The sequence below is a fragment of the Mchenga conophoros genome, linkage group LG3, assembly GCF_057382185.1.
Source record: "Mchenga conophoros isolate Kocher_MC1m ecotype Shallow Benthic linkage group LG3, M_conophoros_male_GT1.1, whole genome shotgun sequence".
Lineage (NCBI taxonomy): Eukaryota > Metazoa > Chordata > Actinopteri > Cichliformes > Cichlidae > Mchenga > Mchenga conophoros.
Window position 1 is genome coordinate 43,231,191 of NC_140528.1, and position 19,225 is coordinate 43,250,415.

The following is a 19,225-nucleotide window of genomic DNA, read 5'->3' on the forward strand; positions in this document are numbered from 1 at the left end:
ACAGTGATGTCGCTGGCAAACCTCCCAGCTTGTGATTGGGAGCGCATACTTCCATCCATCCATGGTATTTGTACATGCTGCTGAACCCTTTAGGGCAGTGTTGCTGTGTGTTCACATTGTTGAGTCTTGACGTTGACGCTGTTGATCTCGAACTGCATTTTGTCTTCAGGGAGAGATCGGTTGCCCTCGAAGCTTGTTCTTCAGTGTAAGGTGTACATGGAGTGAAGCTGTGTAATATTCAGTCAAAACACGGGCTGGGTGTAGTTCCAATGATGTTAATCTATCATTTGGCTCCAGCCGCTGTGCTCGTGGAGGACGTTGATCCAGTTCTGTAGCCACCTGTACAAACACACTAAAACTTTTAAGGATGATACTCAGTTATTTAATCGTGTATTTAATTCATTCATTATGGCAGTCCTGGCGTTCCATAAGATGAAGCCTCGTGATGAACTGAAGCTTTCCATCACACTGGTCGACTCATGGTCAAAGCATTGTGATGATTCATTTGCTCTACTGCGCCATCAAGTGGACGATTCAAGTGAAACAGACTCTTTGATGGGATGTGTAAACCTCTAAACTGAATAAATTGTTTTCATGGTTATTTATCCCGAATATTGTCTCAGTATGTCTGATACAAAAGAGAAAGTGGAAACTATCAGGACAGAGTTTTGGTATGATTGTGTAACTGTGTAATCATGCTTATGTACATCTGGATAATCACACAAACTGTGTGGCGCTTCACTTTTTAATAAACTAAAATACAGAAATCAGATTATAGGATCTATAGTTTTATTTATATTATGGTACTTATCATTTGTGACATTTATTACTGTGTGCATACTTTATTAGGAGATTAAATTAAAAAAAATCTCTTCCTTGCTGGTTCCATCGAAGAAGAAATGCTCAACTATGTAGCACGTACGTAGTCCAATTCCACAACAGTGCGATGGGGAATCAGCTGTGTTTTGCTGCCCATTTTATTTCGAATCTGGCGCGAACCGGCGAGCCAGTCCCTGAATCAGTCACGTGGTACGGACTGCCCGCAAGGCCTCGAACGTCACTGCACACGTAATCAAAGCGAGCCTCGATACGTGCTTCCCAAAAACTCCCCTGACACACGCTTGGACACACAGGACATCACTATCTTACAGGGCTTGGGCGCGTGATGTCACGGGGTGGGCGTGGAAAGTCTTTTGGGCTGATGCGCCATATAGGGCTTCGGAGCGTGATGTCACGGGGGTGGGCGTGGAAAGGATTTTGGCCCGATTCACCATTTTGGGGGTCTAAGCTAGGAGCGATAGCATAGCCATGGTTCGTACTTGCTGTGTGCTCGGCTGCAATGTTCGATCTTACGACCGGCACGGGAATAAGGTTGGATTGTCTTTTTATGCTTTCCCCACCTGGAAGCAGCATGAGGGAGCTCATATAGCGGACCTTACCAAAAGAAGGCGTCTAGCCTGGATAGCAGCCGTGGGACGACTTGATCTCCAGTTCTCTTCCATCTCTAAATATCTGTTGGTGTGCTCCCGACATTTTCACTCCGGTAAGTGAAAATGTAGTATGTTTACATCACTCTTTATAGCTTAATGATTTTTATTGTTGATGCACTCGGAGGTTATACAATCCGAACAAACATCGTATTGAGTGACTTTGCAGACACGTGCAATTCTATCGCACCACTGTAGGGAAGCCTGCCTATGAAATGGATCAAACAAATCCAGACTGGGTACCAACGCTACACATGAACTCCGAAAAAAGACGACGAACGCAAGGACAACAACAAAGAGCACTAGTCGGAGGTAAACACACCCCAAACCCCAATCCCTAATTCAAAAAAAATGCTCTTAGTGTCTGGCAATCGCCACATAAAGTTTTGAGGATTCAAACGGCCTTAATGTGAAAACCGCTGAAAGTTTCCCCTGTGTGCATGGAGGACAACAATGGGTTTAAAGTAATATCTTGCCCGATTGTCAATGTAGTAGTTTGCATCTACTTTACAATTATGGACACATAATATGACAACGAGATATTTGCAGTTCATTGATAAATGTATAACATTAATTGTGGTGGAGGGTGGACAACAACACTAAGTGCTATACTCCTTTCTGGCATCGTTGTATTTTCACTCAGTTGTACATAGAATTTGTATTCTGTTTCATCCTATTGTATATCTTATTCTATTTATTCTACTGTATATAGTATTTTTTATTTTATTCTATTCTGTACAGTTGTGTACAGAATTTTATTCTTATTGTATTCTAATTTTTGCTATATAACTTTTGCACTGTCCACTAACTGCTGTGACAAAACTAATTTGTGTGGGACATGAAGGTTATCTTATCTTGGCTATTATACTCCACGCACTCCAGCTGACTTAACGTGGTTTGAATGAGACGTACTCACAGTTTAGCGGCTTGAAAATAGCCACATTTGCACTCAGCCATTAGTAAACTGGATGCGATTTCTTATTTCGAAACTGGTCGTATTTGTGGTACTGCGCAGGGAGCAGCGACCTCTGTTCAGGCTCCGGGAGATGACGTCACACAGGTTCGCCCCCTCCCCCTCCAGGCGTCGCTATTTTGGCAGCATCCGGCTGCCGTGGTGAACGCGGCTAACCATTGTTGATAACTGTTGCGCCCCAGGTTGTACAAATAGACGAGGAAAAAAGAGAAGTACTTCCTTTTACCGCATTAGGTGAACTAAACTGAGTAGCACCATTGAAGGAGCCAGGAGTAAGCAAAACAAGACTGAAAGATGGGACCTTCCAGCCGGCGTATTCCGCTTGTTCCGATCATTTTGTATTGGGCAACTTTTATATAAGCTTTCTAACATAAGTGTTTTCATTATTTACTAGACTATCGTTGTGGTTTCTGATGATGGAAAACCACATAGCTGCATGCATAGTGGGCTTTATGTCGTGTTTTCTTAGTTAGCAAGCTCTAAAGTAGAAATAATGAAATGTTTATGTTTATTTTGTAGGCAGAAAGGCAGAGGAGGCATCTGCAGAGAAGATAAGAAGAAAAACGAGACTGGATGTGTTCAACAGAAGACAGACAGCAAAGCTACAACGGATAGCACAAATCAAGCTATCTGCAGAAGGCATCCCTGCAAGGTGAATATATCAAAGTCTTTCTCTGGGTGTGACTTAATACCGAGGAGTGCTGTCAAGTAAGCATATTGAGGCTGGGTGAGGTGAGACTAACGCTACATGATAGTGAAACTGTGTTACTTTAACCCTGCTTTAGGTGGTGGGAAAACTTAAAAAAAAACTACAATAAACACATAGAAATGATTTTAACTTTAAAACTGTTTTAAGTAGGTTCTTCTAATTCTTGGAGCTGTTTAAACCCTTAGCAAATAATGCACTCTTTATTAATCACATTTTCACCCACTGTGCATTTATACACCTGTCTGAATTGAATCATTAGTTATTATTAATCTTGCCACAGCGTGCCTTTTGTTCTGTCTTCCTCGCCTCCCCACCCTCTCGATTCTGACTGTTATAAGGGAGTTTTTCCTTCCCCACTGTCACCAGAAACATGGCCCATTTTCTACAAAAGTCAACAAAAAAGAATGAACATGATTTTGTTTTCTCTCTTATCAGGGACCCAGCAGCCAAGGATGCAGGACCAACAACCCTTGATGGTCGAAGGAGGCTTTTTAAAGGTGCTGTCCCGACACTTTTTCAGTGGAATAATTATAAAGTTGAACCAACGCAGAGTAGTGTTTGGGAGAGAACGGAGCGAGAACCCCCTGAACTAGTTCATCCTGGGGATCAAGGTCAGCACAGCGTTACAGGAGATCATGACTACTGCTCAGTCCCTGAGCCATCAGCAGAAGACCTGTCCAAAGACGTGGAGAGTCTGAGGAAGGAAATACAGGAGTTACGTGTCCAGCGAGAGTTTGGGTTACAGCGGTTTGCTGGCTCTGACACTGACATCCAATTCTATACCAGGTACATCGAAGTTCAAGTGTTTCCAGTCTTCATGAAAACAACAGATATTTACTTTTTATCTGCTGACTGTATGTTTCATGAGTGATGTTAATTAATGATTGACACGATGTTTGTCTCTCTTGTGAATAGATTTCCAAGCTATGATCATTTGATGGCATTCTGGGTTTTGATTGAGCCTTGCATCTATAAGATGATCCGGGCTTCAAGAGCCAAGTCAGCTGCCAACACGGACGAAGAAGTGTTGACACCTGCACGCACACAAACGGTATGCTATGGCTTTGTTGGTAGTTGGAACTAGAGGTGCGATGGCATTGTGTTTATGTGGCGTAATTTTTGGGCTACAAGCCACTACTTTTAGCACAAGCTTTGAACCCTGTTACTTTCAGAGGATTTGTTTTGTTTGTTCTGCTGTTGTACGGCACTACGTTGGCTGGCAGAAGGGCATGTGATCAGACACACAGTATCGGGGGACAAGAGTGGTATGTTGTCCGTCCGAAAGGCAACGTAGTCCCGTACGAAGTAGCGCGAAAAACAAACTTGATTAGCAAGAGGAGTATTACAGGAGCAAAGGAAGCTTTCATTCACAAACCCTCAGTATGGTAAACACAATAAATGCATATGATGCAGCTTTCAAATTAAAGCTCTCAGCGAGGGGAAGTAGAGCTGCTGCACATACCTTTGGCATAAACGAATCAATGGTGAGACGTTGGAGACTCCAGCGTGATGAACTGGCTCAGTCCAAAAAGATGACAAAAGCTTTCAGAGGAAATAAGAGCAGATGGCCTAAATGTATTGAAGACTGGATGAACACACAGAGAGCAAATGGGCGAGGTGTTTCAACTGTGCAGATCCGACTGAAAGCCAAAATAGTCGCCAACGAAAAAACGAAAAGGACTGTCCATCAGGGCGCGGACGACTGTGTGTCAGCAACTCCCCCCCGACTATGCAGAGAAAATAACAAACTTGCGCAAATTCACACAAAGAAAGTTAAACGAATATTCCATCGGACCGGACGAGATCATAAACATGGATGCAGTGCCGTTGACATTTGACCTGCCCCTTAGTAGGACTGTTAACAAGTCCCACTAAGACTTGTCCTACGACTCATATGAGGACGTTTGCAGTTTGTATATAAAGATAATAAAAACAACTTTATTTACTAGAAAAATAAAAGAATTCAACCCTGACAGTACAGTATGGTGTGCATAACCATTCCAGCAACCATTTACTTTGACAATATCACATTTTATTCTGATCTATAAAGTATTTTATTCTATTGTACACAGTGTCTTATTCTTATCCTATCCTATTGTTTTTCTGAATTTTTGCCACTTTCTGCTGTAACTCAACAAATTTCCCACGTGTGGGGCTAATAAGGGTCTATCCTGTCTTATCTTACAAAACATTTAGCCAAGAAAAGCATGATCGTACTAGTTCATAGATTAAGGAGTAACATTTTCCCTTTTGTTTCAACCTTTCAGAGGCAGCTGCTCCAGCCAATCGACGAGTTCTTTCTTTTCCTGGTTTTCCTGTCTGTTGGTCTGAAGGAGAGGGACCTGGCTCATCGATTCAACATACACCAGTCCACAGTGAGCAGCATCATTGCAACATGGACAAGTTTTCTTGCCACTGCACTGGGGTCTCAGTGCATCTGGCTTACACGTGCAGAAGTGCAAGCTTACCTCCCTAAGGAATTCAAAGGTTTCTCAGACACCCAGGTGATCCTTGACTGTACAGAGCTGAGGTGTCAGACAACATCCTCACCACTTCTCCAGAGTGAAACGTACTCTTCATACAAATCCCACTGCACGATGAAAGCCCTGGTTGGCATAGCTCCACATGGTCCAGTCACATTCATCTCTGATCTGTACGCAGGTTCGGTTAGTGACAAGGAACTATTCAAACAATCAGGCATTGCTGAGAAGTTGACTGAAGACATGGCAGTGATGGTAGATAAGGGCTTCCTGATCACAGATTGTTGTAAATGCAAAGTGTACCGCCCCCCTTTTGTATCTAAGCAGAAGAAGAAGAAGAACCAGGTTAAGGAGACGCAGGCCACAGTCAGACTCGGGCTACATGTGGAGCGAGTCATTAGGAGGATCAAACAGAACAAACTTTTTGATGGCATCATCACCATGTCACCTGTTTACAATATCAACCAACTGTTTGCAGTAGCATGTATGCTGTCAAATTACCAGAACACAGCATTAGTTAAAAAACGGATTAAGTGAGACGAGATGGAGTTGTCCCAAGACACCAGTGCAAGTAACTTATGCTAGACATGGAGCTTGAAATACTTACTATGTAAATAAGTTCTGCAAACATTCAATGTGTAAAATGTTTTTGATATTTTTGCTAAAATAAGAGTTTATTGATTTCACACAACAGTAAAATGTTTTTTTAAACATTCATTAAAAGTTTTGCCAATAAAATATCACTTTGTTCAGTCCAGCCTGAAGGATCTGTTTTTCTTTTTGCTGTTGCTTTCACTGTTCATTTTTCAAACACCGGTATATGTAGAAAAAGAAATAGTCAGCTTATGCACATCTGTATCATGTATATTCTTTGCACTAGGTAGTCCTTCGATGCCCACACAACTTAGGCTCACAACAGTCATTGTTTGCTACATGGATCATTTTAGTTCAGCTGGGCGTCTTTCCTTTTGTTATATTTCTTTAAGAGTTCAAAATGTGTTCATTACATAAATAAAATGTATTTTTCTCTGTAGCACTTCATGGATTTCATAAGCAACACACCTTAGTATTCACACAAAGCATAAAGATAATAAGAAATATACAGTGTTATCTTCATTTCTTTGGCGTGGAAACCGGGTCCAAATGGCTCTTTGGATGTGAAAGGTTGCAGACCCCTGATCTGGACCAAAACACAAAATTTTCTTAATATCCATGTACGAGGACATTAAACTGCTACTTTATCAAAATGTCAAACAAACGTATGTGGATAGAATTAAATAGAACAGAATAGAATTAAATAGAATTCAACTTTGTCATTGCACATGTCACAGGTACAAGGCAACGAAAAGCAGTTTGCATCCATCCAGAAGTGCTTCAGCCATGATATAGATATATTACAATATATATTAGCAATAATATAGATTATACAGTAGTGCAGTTAAGATAAGTGAAACATGGATAATTAAGCGATCTCACTTTTCTCAAAAACAAAAATAAAGAAAAAAAAAAAGGAAATCAGGTAATTCTTTGTTTTTACATTCATCAGGTCCCAATCAGCCCAAATAGCAACGAGAAATTAAAAATGCCATGAAAAAGTTCAGGTCTTGGCAGGTTAACTATGTGAGACAGCCTCACCTCAGACCTCAGAAAAATGCTTTTTTCCCCCAGACTGTCAGTGAAGTCAGGGACCTTTGTGGGGTGTTGGTGGCCTCTGTGCGTTTTTAGACAATTTCTGTCTCTGTGATCAGCAGCAGGAGATTCATAATTCAGCTGTAGAAAGATCTCAGACATTTGATTCTGCGGTTCACTGCGAGGACAATGTGAATCTCGACTGTGTTGTTCAAAACAAAAAAACAAAAACAAAACAACAGCAACAACAACAAAACCAGAATCAGAATCAGAAAGGGTTTTATTGCCAAATGTTGAGCAGGTTTACAACATTAGGAAATTGCTGCGGTGCTTCAGTGCAAACATAGTGTCATAAATAGCACTTAAATAGACATGAAAAAATAAAAGTAGGAATAAGAATTAAAAGTGCTACGTAGAAAGATTGCACCATTAGTACTTGTTTCCCTGCTCCAAACAGTGTGAAACCCTCCCAATGTCTTTAGACTTTAACAGGATCTCTGAGAAGCAGGAATCACATATTCAGCACCATTCCCTTTTCTTCTTTTACAGATCAAATCATTAGGTACCAAAACTGACAGACTCACTACCAGTGCCACAAACCCTCCATGTCCTCCTGGAGGACGTGCAGGTGAGAAGAAGGTGTGAGCTGGTGGTGAGAGAAGAACAGAATCCAGGATTTCAGTCAGTTTTTCATTCACAGAAATAAATCCCCTTTATAAAAACCCTGAAAACCAAATTTTGGGCTCTTTTCATGACAAACACGTCCTCAGATCTGTTTTTTACTGTGCTGAGTGACAACGATGGGAAATTGGCGCAAAGCCAGGAGACTGAGAGCTCATTTGGAAAAGCTCTGAGACATTTCAAACATGGTGCATTTCAACAGGAGGCTGGTATGAATCTTGATCCTGCTTCTTATGTTTTCTGTAGATCAAAAATCCAGAAACAGCAGCAACAAGAAGCACAGTGGAAATTACCAGACCAGCTATTAGTCCAACAGATCCACTCTTCTCTCCTCCATCCTCCTTCCCTCCATCCTCCTTCCCTCCATCCTCCTTCCCTCCATCCTCCTTCCCTCCATCCTCCTTCCCTCCATCCTCCTTCCCTCCATCCTCCTTCCCTCCATCCTCCTTCCCTCCATCCTCTGTGTGTGTCTGACCTGCAGGTGAGAAACAGGTGTGAGGTGTCAGCTGTCAGGTAGGTGATGAGTGAAGAACAGAACAGAATCCATTTCCTCTTCAAACTGCTGTCAGACATTATCTACTGCACTCTGATCACATCACTCAGACCAGCTGCTTTCTACAAAGTCTCATCAACAACATCTTTAGAAACAAACATCAACAACCAGGAAGCAGCTTCACCTCTGATCACACACACACTCAACTCTACTCACTCACCTGGAGGATCAACAACATGAAGGTTGATGATGCTGATGGGGTCAGTCTCCAGATTTGCTCTCTTCCTGCGGTTTGTTCTTTGTACAACACGACACTCGTATGTTCCAGTGTCATTAATCGTCACATCCTTCAGAATCAAAGACACGTCTCGTTCCTTCATCTGTCTGTCCTGCAGATCCACCCGGTTCTTAAAAGATGGATGCTGGTTGTCTGGAGAAAACTGCTTATTGCGATAAAAAAGGACATATTCTGATCCCAGGTCAGGTCTGCTCCACTCTACCATTGTGATGGTTTTGTTGTTGTTTGGAGCTCGACATGGCAGAGTGATGTTCTGTCCAGCTGTGATGTTTATCTGGACTGAATGAGAGGACACAGTTTGGGTTGTAGACATTAAAAAGCTAATTTACTCCTTTGTGCAATCTAATCATCAAGAGCTGCAAACAGACTGACATCTGGTGAAATAGATGAATTACATCACACACTGGATACTGAAATTTAGCACACAGTGATGTGTGTTATCAAAGGAGACTTTAAATATGTGGAGAATCCAGCAACATTAAAGTCTGTGGTCACTTCCTTGTGTAGTATGAATGGCCATGAGGTTTTTATCAGTAGGAAAAGCTCTAAAGCCTCTGTAAATACAGATAAAATCTAAAATTTCTTCTTTGAGTATTTTGATAAAAGCCTTATTTTTATGCATTTGCTACTACTATGAAGAACACATGAGAATTAAGGCATGGACAAGTTTGAAAGATGCTGCTCATTGTACGTTTTTGCATGTTTCTTCACATTTGTTGTGCCAAAGTAGTTACCTCCAGCAAAAATTGTTCCCCCATCCACAAGAGCGTTCAGAGGAGGAGGAGACACTTGTCTGGCTACGTTTCTTTACTCTACTTGTTACTGATCTGAAGTCACTGAAACAAATCACAAAAGCTGAAAAAACGCATTTTAATGCTAATTTCATGACATTATAATGTACCGTGCGGAAGACTATTTACCTTAAACTGTGCACTACAATAATCTGACGGGAACAGTTTGTTCAGACAAAGACTTTGATACTATAATAGTGTAAAACCAGACGTGAGCATGTCATCACATCGCACCCCAGTGAATTAACCTGGGTTTATCCCTCTATAGATTTTATCAGGCTGTGTGGCTGCATCTGCCAAAATGTGTGCGTCCCCCTCCTATAATGCACGGTTTCCTTTTGAAACTAAAAACTAAAGATAAATACACAGATCTTTTTCAGTAACAGGGGGATTCAGAAATTTGCAAATCAGTTCTGTTACTGTGGTTTTTGGTTATAATCTGATTTATTTAGCAAATAAACCTGTGTGGCACTGATTCAGTCTTTGAGCACTACGGTCACCCCGGTGTGTCGGCCAGAACACTACTTAAGGCCAAATAGAGTACGAAAGAAGGAGGGAGCTTGAGGTTCCGTTTGAGGCACTTTATTGTCACCGCTTAATTTCTGGGGCTGTAACACAGCGGGTGTACATAAGTGTGTGTCTGGGTGTGTGTGTGTGGTTTCCTACAAAGGAAATAAACAAGGGAAATAACAATAAATAAAGAGAATAGACAAGTCAAATACTCAAATATAAACATAATACAACATAGTTAACATAATCAAATATAAAGATCAGAAAAATATAATACACTTCAAACTGCTCACACTATGCAACTAAATAGCATTAGCGCGAAGTTAAGCAACCGTCAGTACACAGGAACTACTTCCGGTAGTTATACAAAATAAAAGCGCCCCCCATTATAATCCGCTATAATGCACTTATTGTGAAGGGCAAGCGGGACGCCATACTTCCGGTCAGACTACATTTTATTAATCCACGTACCTAATTGTTCGCTACAAACTCCGCTACTTCAAAGTAAACAATCACAAGCATCACATACAGAGAAGGTCTGATAACACAGGAATGACATTATGGACATACGAGCGACCGTACATGCGTCAACAAAGCTAAACCGGGGGCAGCTAACAACATAAGTTAGCATATGAAATGAGGGTGAACTCACGCGTTGCATGCGTGGCCTACCGCTCCAACTATGGACTACATTAGCTCCTAAATGGTAACATACTACAGTACTGACACAACAAAGGCAAAATACGACACAGGTCACTACTTACTTGTCATTTACGCACACCTAACATGCCCAACCAATCAGTGCACCCCCTCCGGACCAACACTGCCCAACCGCCATAAGAGAACTTGTACTAAGTGATAACCCCACTCTTTCTTCATGCGTTAAATGTGCAGTTCTTCCCACCCGTAACTGAATCAGAATAGGTGAAGCGATATTTAAGTGTACTTTTACAAATTTTGTATAACCGATCTACAGTGATATAGTAATGTTAGACTGCACCGAGGAGGAACGTCTTAACAAATAACCCCAACTTACCGTTAAACGCAGAGACCAAAAAAACCACAGTCGAGAGGAGTGCAGCGTGAACCAAGGGCATCGTAGCCATACTTCCTTTGCATTAGATCCGTCGAGGAAGCATAAAATTCCACTTGGGCACCGGTAAGGCAGAATAGCACGTCACAGGGCACAGTGACGTGCTATTCTGGGGTGGAGCCTCCAATGCGGGGCTCCACCCCTTACGTCCAACGCCTCGAAATGACATTTGACGTCGCCATCTTTGTTCCAAAAAGGACTTGTGAGTGGTCAGGGTGAGCCTGAACCTCTCTCCATAGCCCGTGGTGGGACGCAGATGCTTCACCTGCTCGTCTTGTTCCATTGGAAAGCCTTTCGTATATTCCAAATATATCTAAGAATAATCTCCGAATCTGAAAATATAAAGAAAAGCCGAAGCAGCGCGGACTCGCAGCACTGACGGGGAAGTCCCGATTGAGGCAACAGCTGACTGTGGTGGGTGTTTTCTGCACTGGGAGGAGGAGCTAACGTGGATACTGGGCGATTGGACAGCTACTTTTGGCCCAGCTGGTTTCTGAAGTCACGCGGAACCAATCAGACTGGAATTCAGTTACGGCTCATCTGATAGACAGTCATGCTCCAGACTGTCTCCACCCACGGAAAACAAATGTAGAAATACAAACAGCAAATGAGAATATAAATAAAGACATTTATGTTATTTTCTAGTTCATCCTAAAGACACACACACACACACACACACACACACACACACACAGGTGGTTAAAATGTTCTGATTGTTATATGTTATTCTCTTTAGTTGTAAAATGATCTGTGCCCTAGTCTCCAATGAGACAGTGCTGGTGAGAGTAGTTATGCCTCCGTTACACCACAAGAGGGAGTATCTCCTGAAATGAGGAGCTTTAGTGCGAGTAAACAAGCCACTCGCCATACTGCAGTGCGCCTAACAAAAGCTGTGTGAGACTGTGTGACGGTACTATGTCTATATATTTGTTGAATACAAAGTAAAGGCGGACTCACAAAGCCACACTGGTTTCTATTTCTTTTAATCTAAATGTGCAACATAACCATGATCCCGAATTTGATACTATTCAAAAAAATGAACGTTTCAAAAAAGGATCTGTCTGCTGCTGTAACCCAGATTGTGCTCTCTCTGCTGTGACCATATGCACATATGCAAATCTAACATAGGAGAATTAAACGCACAAAAATGGTAAATGGCCTGCATTTGTAGAGCGCTTTACTCAGTCCCAAAGCGCTTTACACTACACCCAGTCATCCACATCCTGGTGATGGTAGCCACAGCTGCCCTGGTGCGCACTGACAGAGGCGAGGCTGCCGGACACTGACCACCACCAGTAGGCAAACGTGGGGTTAGTATCTTGCCCGAGGATATTTGGCATGCAGCCAGAAAGCAGCCTGGGATCAAACCACATCATTTTATTGTTATAGACTAAACAATGTAGAAGATGTATTGAAGCGATTTAAATAATTTCACAGCTTCAGTGATAAACCAAGACGACAGGTGGCAGCACATGTCCTTTCTTTAGACGTTATGATCACAGCCACTCTTATTCTAAACGTAAGCTGTCTGCCCTGCTCACACTTCAAAGCTCTTTGCTGGAGTAGAGGGGACCTTATCTGGATATGTGTAGTGGTTATATTAGACAAAGGATGTCAAATATAGAGCTGTCAGGTATGGTAGGAGGAAAAGATGGAGCCCACAGAGAAGATTCATGGATGTAGTGAAGGTGGACATGCAGAGGGTTGGTGTGACAGACATGGATGCTAGAGACGGGTTTTAGTTTGTTATATGTTCAGCAGTGGTACTCATTTCAGTGACCGTAGTATAATCTGCTACAGGATAGTCGTCAGTTCAGCTTATACAGGAAAATAATTAATAATCACTAATGTCTACTATTTACTAATTATATATAGTAGTGTCTGGATTAAAAAAGTGTATGTGTAAGAGACAGTTAGAAATACTTCATGTTAACATCAACCCATGGGCTATGTTGTATAAGACACTGGCTGACATTGCTAAGGATAGGTGTGAAACCTTCATCCAACTGTGGGAACCTTGCATGAATTTTGTTAGAAAGATGGAAATCTGAGTGCAGGAGGTTTGTGTTAACTGTGTGTGTGGTTGAATATGTTTAATAAAATAAGTCTAATAGAATTTAAAAAATCAAGCACTAGTTTATTTTCAGTGATAAAGTCGCATTTTTATTGCCTCAATCTTATAAGAATGTGTTTGTTTGTTCTCTGAAACAATTTAAAAACATTCAGCCTAACATCATAGTTGTATAGTTGACCAGAGCTGACCTGGAAGATCTATGTCCTTGTTTCTGGAATGAGCGATTTGATACAGACAACCAGCATTCAGTTAAAGGATTATTCTATTCTATTCTATTCTATTCTATTCTATTCTATTCTATTCTATTAATTTCATCTTTTAGGAATCGGAAGGATCTGCAGGACAGACAAATGAAGGATGGAGGTGTGTCTTTGATTCTGAGCTAGTGGTGCTCAATACAGTTCCAGTGTGGCTCCAACTGCTCAGTATGTCTCATTCTCTCTGAAACACCTCCCATAAACTTAAGACTCTGCACCCACCATCATTTCAGTATTATGCAAACCTCAGGTGAGTTTCCAAAAGTTGATTCTGTTCATCTGGAAACTGGAACTGAAAGGGAAGAAAAAGACAGGAAACAGTAAACATTGCATTTACAAAGCAAATAAATAACACGCCCTAACCCAGAGCAGCAGAGTTAAGTATCTGGTTTACACCCATTCAAAAACTTGCCAAATCTTCTCTCGCAGCGCCAAACAGACTATTCTTCTTTTGAATCTAGTTTTAAGATTCTGGTGCTCCACGTGCTGACAATCGGGTGTCTGATTGGCTCCTTATCAGCAGCACCTGTGAGCATGGACCCTCTTGCGGCGCACAGTTAGCGTCTGCTCCTAGCGGGGGTGACAAGAGGAAGACAGTTCATATATAGCTAATGTATCTGTGAATAATAAGGAGATCTCACAGCTTTTTCCATAATGGTCTGGAAATGACTCCGTAACTGGAATACAGCTAAAATGATAATGTGCAGTTGCACTTTTAAGAAAGCTCATTTTGAAATGTATTGCTAGACACACACAAATGGATAGGATTCAGCCTGACACAAGGATAGGCCGAGGATCAAAGGATCTGCTGTTAATGACTACCATAGCCCATTACTTCAGAAAACTGGAGTTACGTTTGTCATAGAAAACATTGCCTAATTAGTAACAAGGTGTCTTTACAGCACGGTTTACAACAACAATACAATAATACCATAGTTTTACAATAATATCTAAGATGGTCGAGGTCATTGTGGAATGCGATTCAAATATAAAGCCCTAAACTCACAGCACACCTTTAAAGGCTGGTTTCATTTTTCATTTTAACTAGCGTGACTGTAGCTAGATTATGATAAGTTACTGGAATCAGTCAGTCACTGTTGAGGCTGTGTTTCCACAAGCCCCGCTAATTCTAGAGACGTATTCAACATCATTCATCACAGTCGATCGATCGATTATTTGCGCAAGGGAGGCCTCGTCTGTGTCCACCACGAAAATGACCCCGACTCTGCTGCCTTTTTATTGAGAGACAGTTCACACAAAACACATCATAGCAAAGCAACGCCCCCTTGGTTCTAAGACAAGGCATTGTATGTATATGTGTGAACTTCTGTATCTAAGTAAGAGTGTGTGTGTGTGCTACCTCCTGCTGACCAAAGGGTTGTAAACGCAGGAAGCTTACATTAAAAGCACAAGGATGTGTCTGTAATAAAAGACTACAGCCCCCCACCTAGAACCTGGAGAATCTGGGGGGAAGGACAGTGGAATTTCTTTCATCAGAGTTAAAACAATGTACAAATGGTAAACATAAAAATGACAAACATTTAAGAATTCACTCTGTCACGTCTTCCTGCTTTTGTTCTGGGGTTTTTTTTTTCTCCCTCTGATAAATAAATATGCTCTGGATAAATCCTTTTTGATGCATATTTGTTGCAAGTAGAACAACACAGAAATCTTTATACCAGTAGTTTTAAGTTGTCATATCGTTAGCATATTTATCTTTCTGCATGAAACCAGAAAATGACCTAATGTGTTACAAAACAATCGCATGTTATTGTATTTAGCAATGTAGCTTCCAGACATATAGGTTTATAGATGTTGTTCATATCAGTGCAATTTGATGTTGCCTTTGAAATTTCCAAAAGTTGATTCTGTTCATGTGGACGTAGCGTTTTGTGGGAGAAACGTTTCGTCACTCATCCAAGTGACTTCTTCAGTCTCAGCTGAAGGTTTCCCCGATCTTATAAACAGGTGAGTTTTATTTGCACCTTGCATTAAACATTTGTATGAGTTTTGTTTTGAGTCTTGAGGTACTGTTGTCCTTTCAGTTTCATTTATAAGTGCTTCGGTATAGATGGTCCTCACTTTAGGTCCTCACTAGGTCACACTAAATACTTTGATCCACTGTGTAACACCATCTGAAAGAGTCTGACTGACAACATCTTTGTTTTGTGTGCTGTTAAGAGGTGGTTAAACTTCAGCTACATTTTTATTTGAGATGTTTGATATTTGTCCTGTGAACAGGAGCCATGGTTTGATAAAGTGCTGCTTTTGTTTTGAATAATTTGATGTTAATGTGAGGACCAGTTTGATCTTGTTGCTTCAGGTCTATTTACATTGACAATTTTCTGAAGGGTCGAAGAACCCAGAGCGCGCCCTCTGACCTTTGCTTCTAGAAACTGTGAGGAGGGAAACAGAGACATTATTGTCTATTGGAGGATTCAGGAAGGAAAAATCTGACACACATCTATAGGTCTTATACTATCCCACATGATGTTCAGAGATGTTGTAAAGACATTTCAATCGGTCTGTTTTATTTGGTATTTTAACCAGTGTTAGCATCATGATGCAGGTACATCCCAGCCAGCAGATCTGGACACACCAGGCTCTTCAGCTTCTTCCTTTAATAGGTAATTAACATGGAATTATACAGGAACGCGCGGCTTTGCATTTTTCAGCCCTGATTACACAGAAATTATCACACAAGTTTTTAGATAATAAGCCACAACATTGCAAAATTGTTATATTCATGTTAGATATCAACATAAACAAAAGCATTAACGTGACGCTGGTGGAAGTTATTGTTCGAGTGTTTCTCTTGTAGCCGCTAAAACTGGTGGACCCAAATCTTCACCTCCAAGTCCGTTCACATACAAGAGGAAGGGGAGCGAGTGGGTCAGTGCTCTGGGCACAGACACTAAGCTGACTTTGAACACACACCATTTATTTCCATGGAAAAAACACAGCCAGAATCACAAATACAGGTTACACTAAAAACCCTGCCGGCAAAAATAACTATACACTATTAAAACAAAGCTAAACAAATGTCTCCCGTATGCAAAATTTCCCCCTCACAGTCCCATAATCCCACAGTCCAGCCACAAGCGGGGAAATGTTCCTTATCTAAAACAGGAGAGGTTTTTCTCTTCCGGGATGGAAACCACGCAGGCCAGAAGAACAAGGAGGGGGCTCCTGTCGCAGACCTGTCTCCTACTGACAGCGCGTCACCGCACAGTCCCGCCCCACTCCACACCTGAACACGGCCTCCCCCGTAGCACCGCCACGTGCAGGCAGAGGGACACCCCTGTGAAAATGCGGCCATCGCCACCCACTGTTGCTGTTCCTGCCGTTGGGACTGGATCACCGAACGACTCGTGGCCCCCCACAGTCAGGCAGCAGGTCCTCCAACACATGTGCGGGCTTACACGCGTTTCTTTTTCTCCTCCTCACCTTTCGTGCGTCGCTCCCCTTGTCTCTGCCCTCACCATCCCCTTTAACAGGTCAGTCTGGCGGCTGATAGGCCACCTCAGGGAACGCCCCCACCTCACAGGGGCCTACAATTGTCTGCTAGTGGATTAGAAGAATATTGTGCAACAACACTAAAATACATAATATAAATATGAGGATAAAACCATGCAATATAAATATCACAATAAAACCATGCAAATAAAATCAACACTATGTACCAATACACAGATTGATAAAACATAAAAACACAAATTTCCACTGCGTGACAGCCTTTAGTTATGAAGCATCATATTTAACCCTTATTGTGGGTTGACTGTTGGACTGCTAGCAGTACTTAGCATAATTACTGTGCCTACTATTTTAAAGAAGCATATCAACAGTAGGTCTGAAACAACACATGAACCAGAGTTGGGAGCCTGTTAAATTGGTTACAACTAATGAGCTTAAAGAAGAAGCATTAAAAAAAACAAAAACATTCCTATGTGTACCAGTCCTGTCTGAAACAGTAAACTCCTGTGTGCTGTTTAGGTATGGGGGACCGGTTTTCAGTGTTTACCAGGCACATTATTAATTAGAATAGAATTCAACTTTATTGTCATTGCACATGCACAGGGCAACGAAATGCAGTAAGTCTCTGTTCACTGACCGGGAATCGAACCCGGGCCGCGGCGTTGAGAGCGCCGAATCCTAACCACTAGACCACCAGAGCATTCAGTAATGACAATCTGATCGGTTTACTTGAACTTGGCCAAGAAAGACTTATAAATGAGACTTCCTCTCAGTTATGTGCTGAATTTTGATAAACTCTAACTATAAACCTTCTTCAACCAGAACTTAGACTCAAAGATAAAAGCTGTTTGGCTCTTAAAGCTCAGTCTGCTCCTCTAATACAACATGTTAATACAACATTTAATCACCTTCAAGGTGCAGAATGGATTTACTGAGAAAGTTTTAAAACGAGAAATGTCATTTTAGATCAATGTACGGTGGCCTTGTGGTGCCAAACACACACACCACAATGAAATATGACGTCTGGCACAGCTGCAAAATCTGTCTGCTGAATTTTATGAGGTCAAGTGTAACAGTGTGCATAATAAAGCCCCCGAGAGTAGGTGTTAGTATTATTTATTTCTGTCATGCACAAACCATTATTTTGTAGAATGTTTTAAAGCGAATTCATTCATGACAACAGAATATAATCTCATGTACACATTTCACCACAGCTTCAGTGACAAACTACAGCCAACAGGTGGCAGCATCTCCTTTCATGTCATGAACACCTGATAATAATCGCAGCCACTCTATTACTCCTCACTTGAAGGCCTGTTTCTGTTTTGCTCATATTTTAAAGCTCAGCGGGAAGAAACAGATGTTCAGCAGCTTTAACAACTGTAGGGATGAAGATGCAGAAAAAAAAAAACAGGACAGAAATCAGCCAGCTTACAGAAGCACTGCTGAGACACACACACATCTTTAGTCTTATTAAGTCTGACCACATCCTGTTCACAGAATTACACACAGACAAAGTGGTGACCAGCAGAAAAGAAAGAAAGTACAGCAACGATCTGATGATCTGATTGTGAGGGATGTGCAGTTGTTCGTTTTTACGTGGCTGTTTCGGACAAACAGGAACATCCACAGCAAAGAACATTAGTGAAATGAACATTTTGACCAGTTGTGTTTGTGTTGTGCTGAGTCATTTATTTACAGGCTGTGACCAGAGAAGTCATCCTCTGACCCGTTTCATTTTCCTAGAAGTGAAAGTCACAGTGCATCAGTCCCCACAGTATCACAAATGTCTATCTACAGGTCACTGTGACACACGTCACCACTACTGAGCAAGTCAACAGTTTGTAGCATCAGACAAACATCATTCCCATCCTCTCTGTGGGTTCAGAAAACATAATCTTGGTAAAAATATGAGGAAACATGCAGAACTCTGACTTTCAGTATGAGATAAGCTTCAACTGAAAACATGACTTATCTTTATTGGCATTCGTGATAAAGTCTTCGTGAGCTGTACTCGTGGCTTCTGACTGATTAAACCAAAGTGACTGACGGTCAGCTGTTTTTTTATTTTGGAAGCAAAGTGCACTCATGAGTAACAGATTCTGCAGATTCCCTAATCCCAGTCTGATTTTATGATGAGAGAGAAAGAAAAGCAGCTCCTGTTAAAAAGAAAACATTAAAACAGACCTACTGGGTCCTGTTTTGGTAGTTATTTTTGAAGTGTTCCCAAGACATAAAAAGTACATGTACAGACTCAGCAGTCAAATCTGATCTCA

The 19,225-nt window shown here is 41.5% G+C and overlaps 2 protein-coding genes and 1 non-coding gene across 3 annotated transcripts; 1 reads left to right on the forward strand and 2 right to left on the reverse strand.

Annotated features, from left to right (window-relative positions):
* The first annotated feature begins 1,120 nt into the window (after window positions 1-1,120).
* Window positions 1,121-6,401, forward strand: LOC146578824 (uncharacterized). Its single transcript, XM_085268839.1, has 6 exons — window positions 1,121-1,543; window positions 1,686-1,799; window positions 2,980-3,112; window positions 3,605-3,955; window positions 4,085-4,220; window positions 5,437-6,401. Exons 1-6 carry the CDS (start codon window positions 1,309-1,311, stop codon window positions 6,184-6,186), a joined length of 1,719 nt encoding a protein of 572 aa, XP_085124965.1. The 5' UTR covers window positions 1,121-1,308; the 3' UTR covers window positions 6,187-6,401.
* A 1,460-nt stretch (window positions 6,402-7,861) lies between these two features.
* Window positions 7,862-11,560, reverse strand: LOC146578825 (myelin-oligodendrocyte glycoprotein-like). Its single transcript, XM_085267850.1, has 4 exons — window positions 11,088-11,560; window positions 8,673-9,029; window positions 8,253-8,434; window positions 7,862-7,924 (listed from the first exon to the last, which is right to left on the reverse strand). The coding sequence occupies exons 1-4, from the start codon at window positions 11,155-11,157 to the stop codon at window positions 7,862-7,864; spliced, it is 672 nt and encodes a 223-aa protein (XP_085123976.1). The 5' UTR covers window positions 11,158-11,560.
* Window positions 11,561-17,575: 6,015 nt separating this feature from the next.
* On the reverse strand, window positions 17,576-17,649 carry trnae-cuc (transfer RNA glutamic acid (anticodon CUC)). Its single transcript has one exon. It is a non-coding gene; the product is annotated as a tRNA-Glu (tRNA).
* Window positions 17,650-19,225: the final 1,576 nt, after the last annotated feature.

Coding starts and splice junctions, on each gene's coding strand:
- LOC146578824 (XM_085268839.1), top strand. CDS start 1,309: ATGGTTCGTACTTGCTGTGTGCTCGGCTGCAATGTTCGATCTTACGAC. Junction 3,113..3,604: donor GCAGAAGGCATCCCTGCAAG/GTGAATATATCA, acceptor CTCTCTTATCAG/GGACCCAGCAGCCAAGGATG. Junction 3,956..4,084: donor GACATCCAATTCTATACCAG/GTACATCGAAGT, acceptor TCTTGTGAATAG/ATTTCCAAGCTATGATCATT.
- LOC146578825 (XM_085267850.1), bottom strand. CDS start 11,157: ATGGCTACGATGCCCTTGGTTCACGCTGCACTCCTCTCGACTGTGGTT. Junction 9,030..11,087: donor TTTGGTCTCTGCGTTTAACG/GTAAGTTGGGGT, acceptor CCTCTCATTCAG/TCCAGATAAACATCACAGCT. Junction 8,435..8,672: donor TCATGTTGTTGATCCTCCAG/GTGAGTGAGTAG, acceptor TCTCACCTGCAG/GTCAGACACACACAGAGGAT.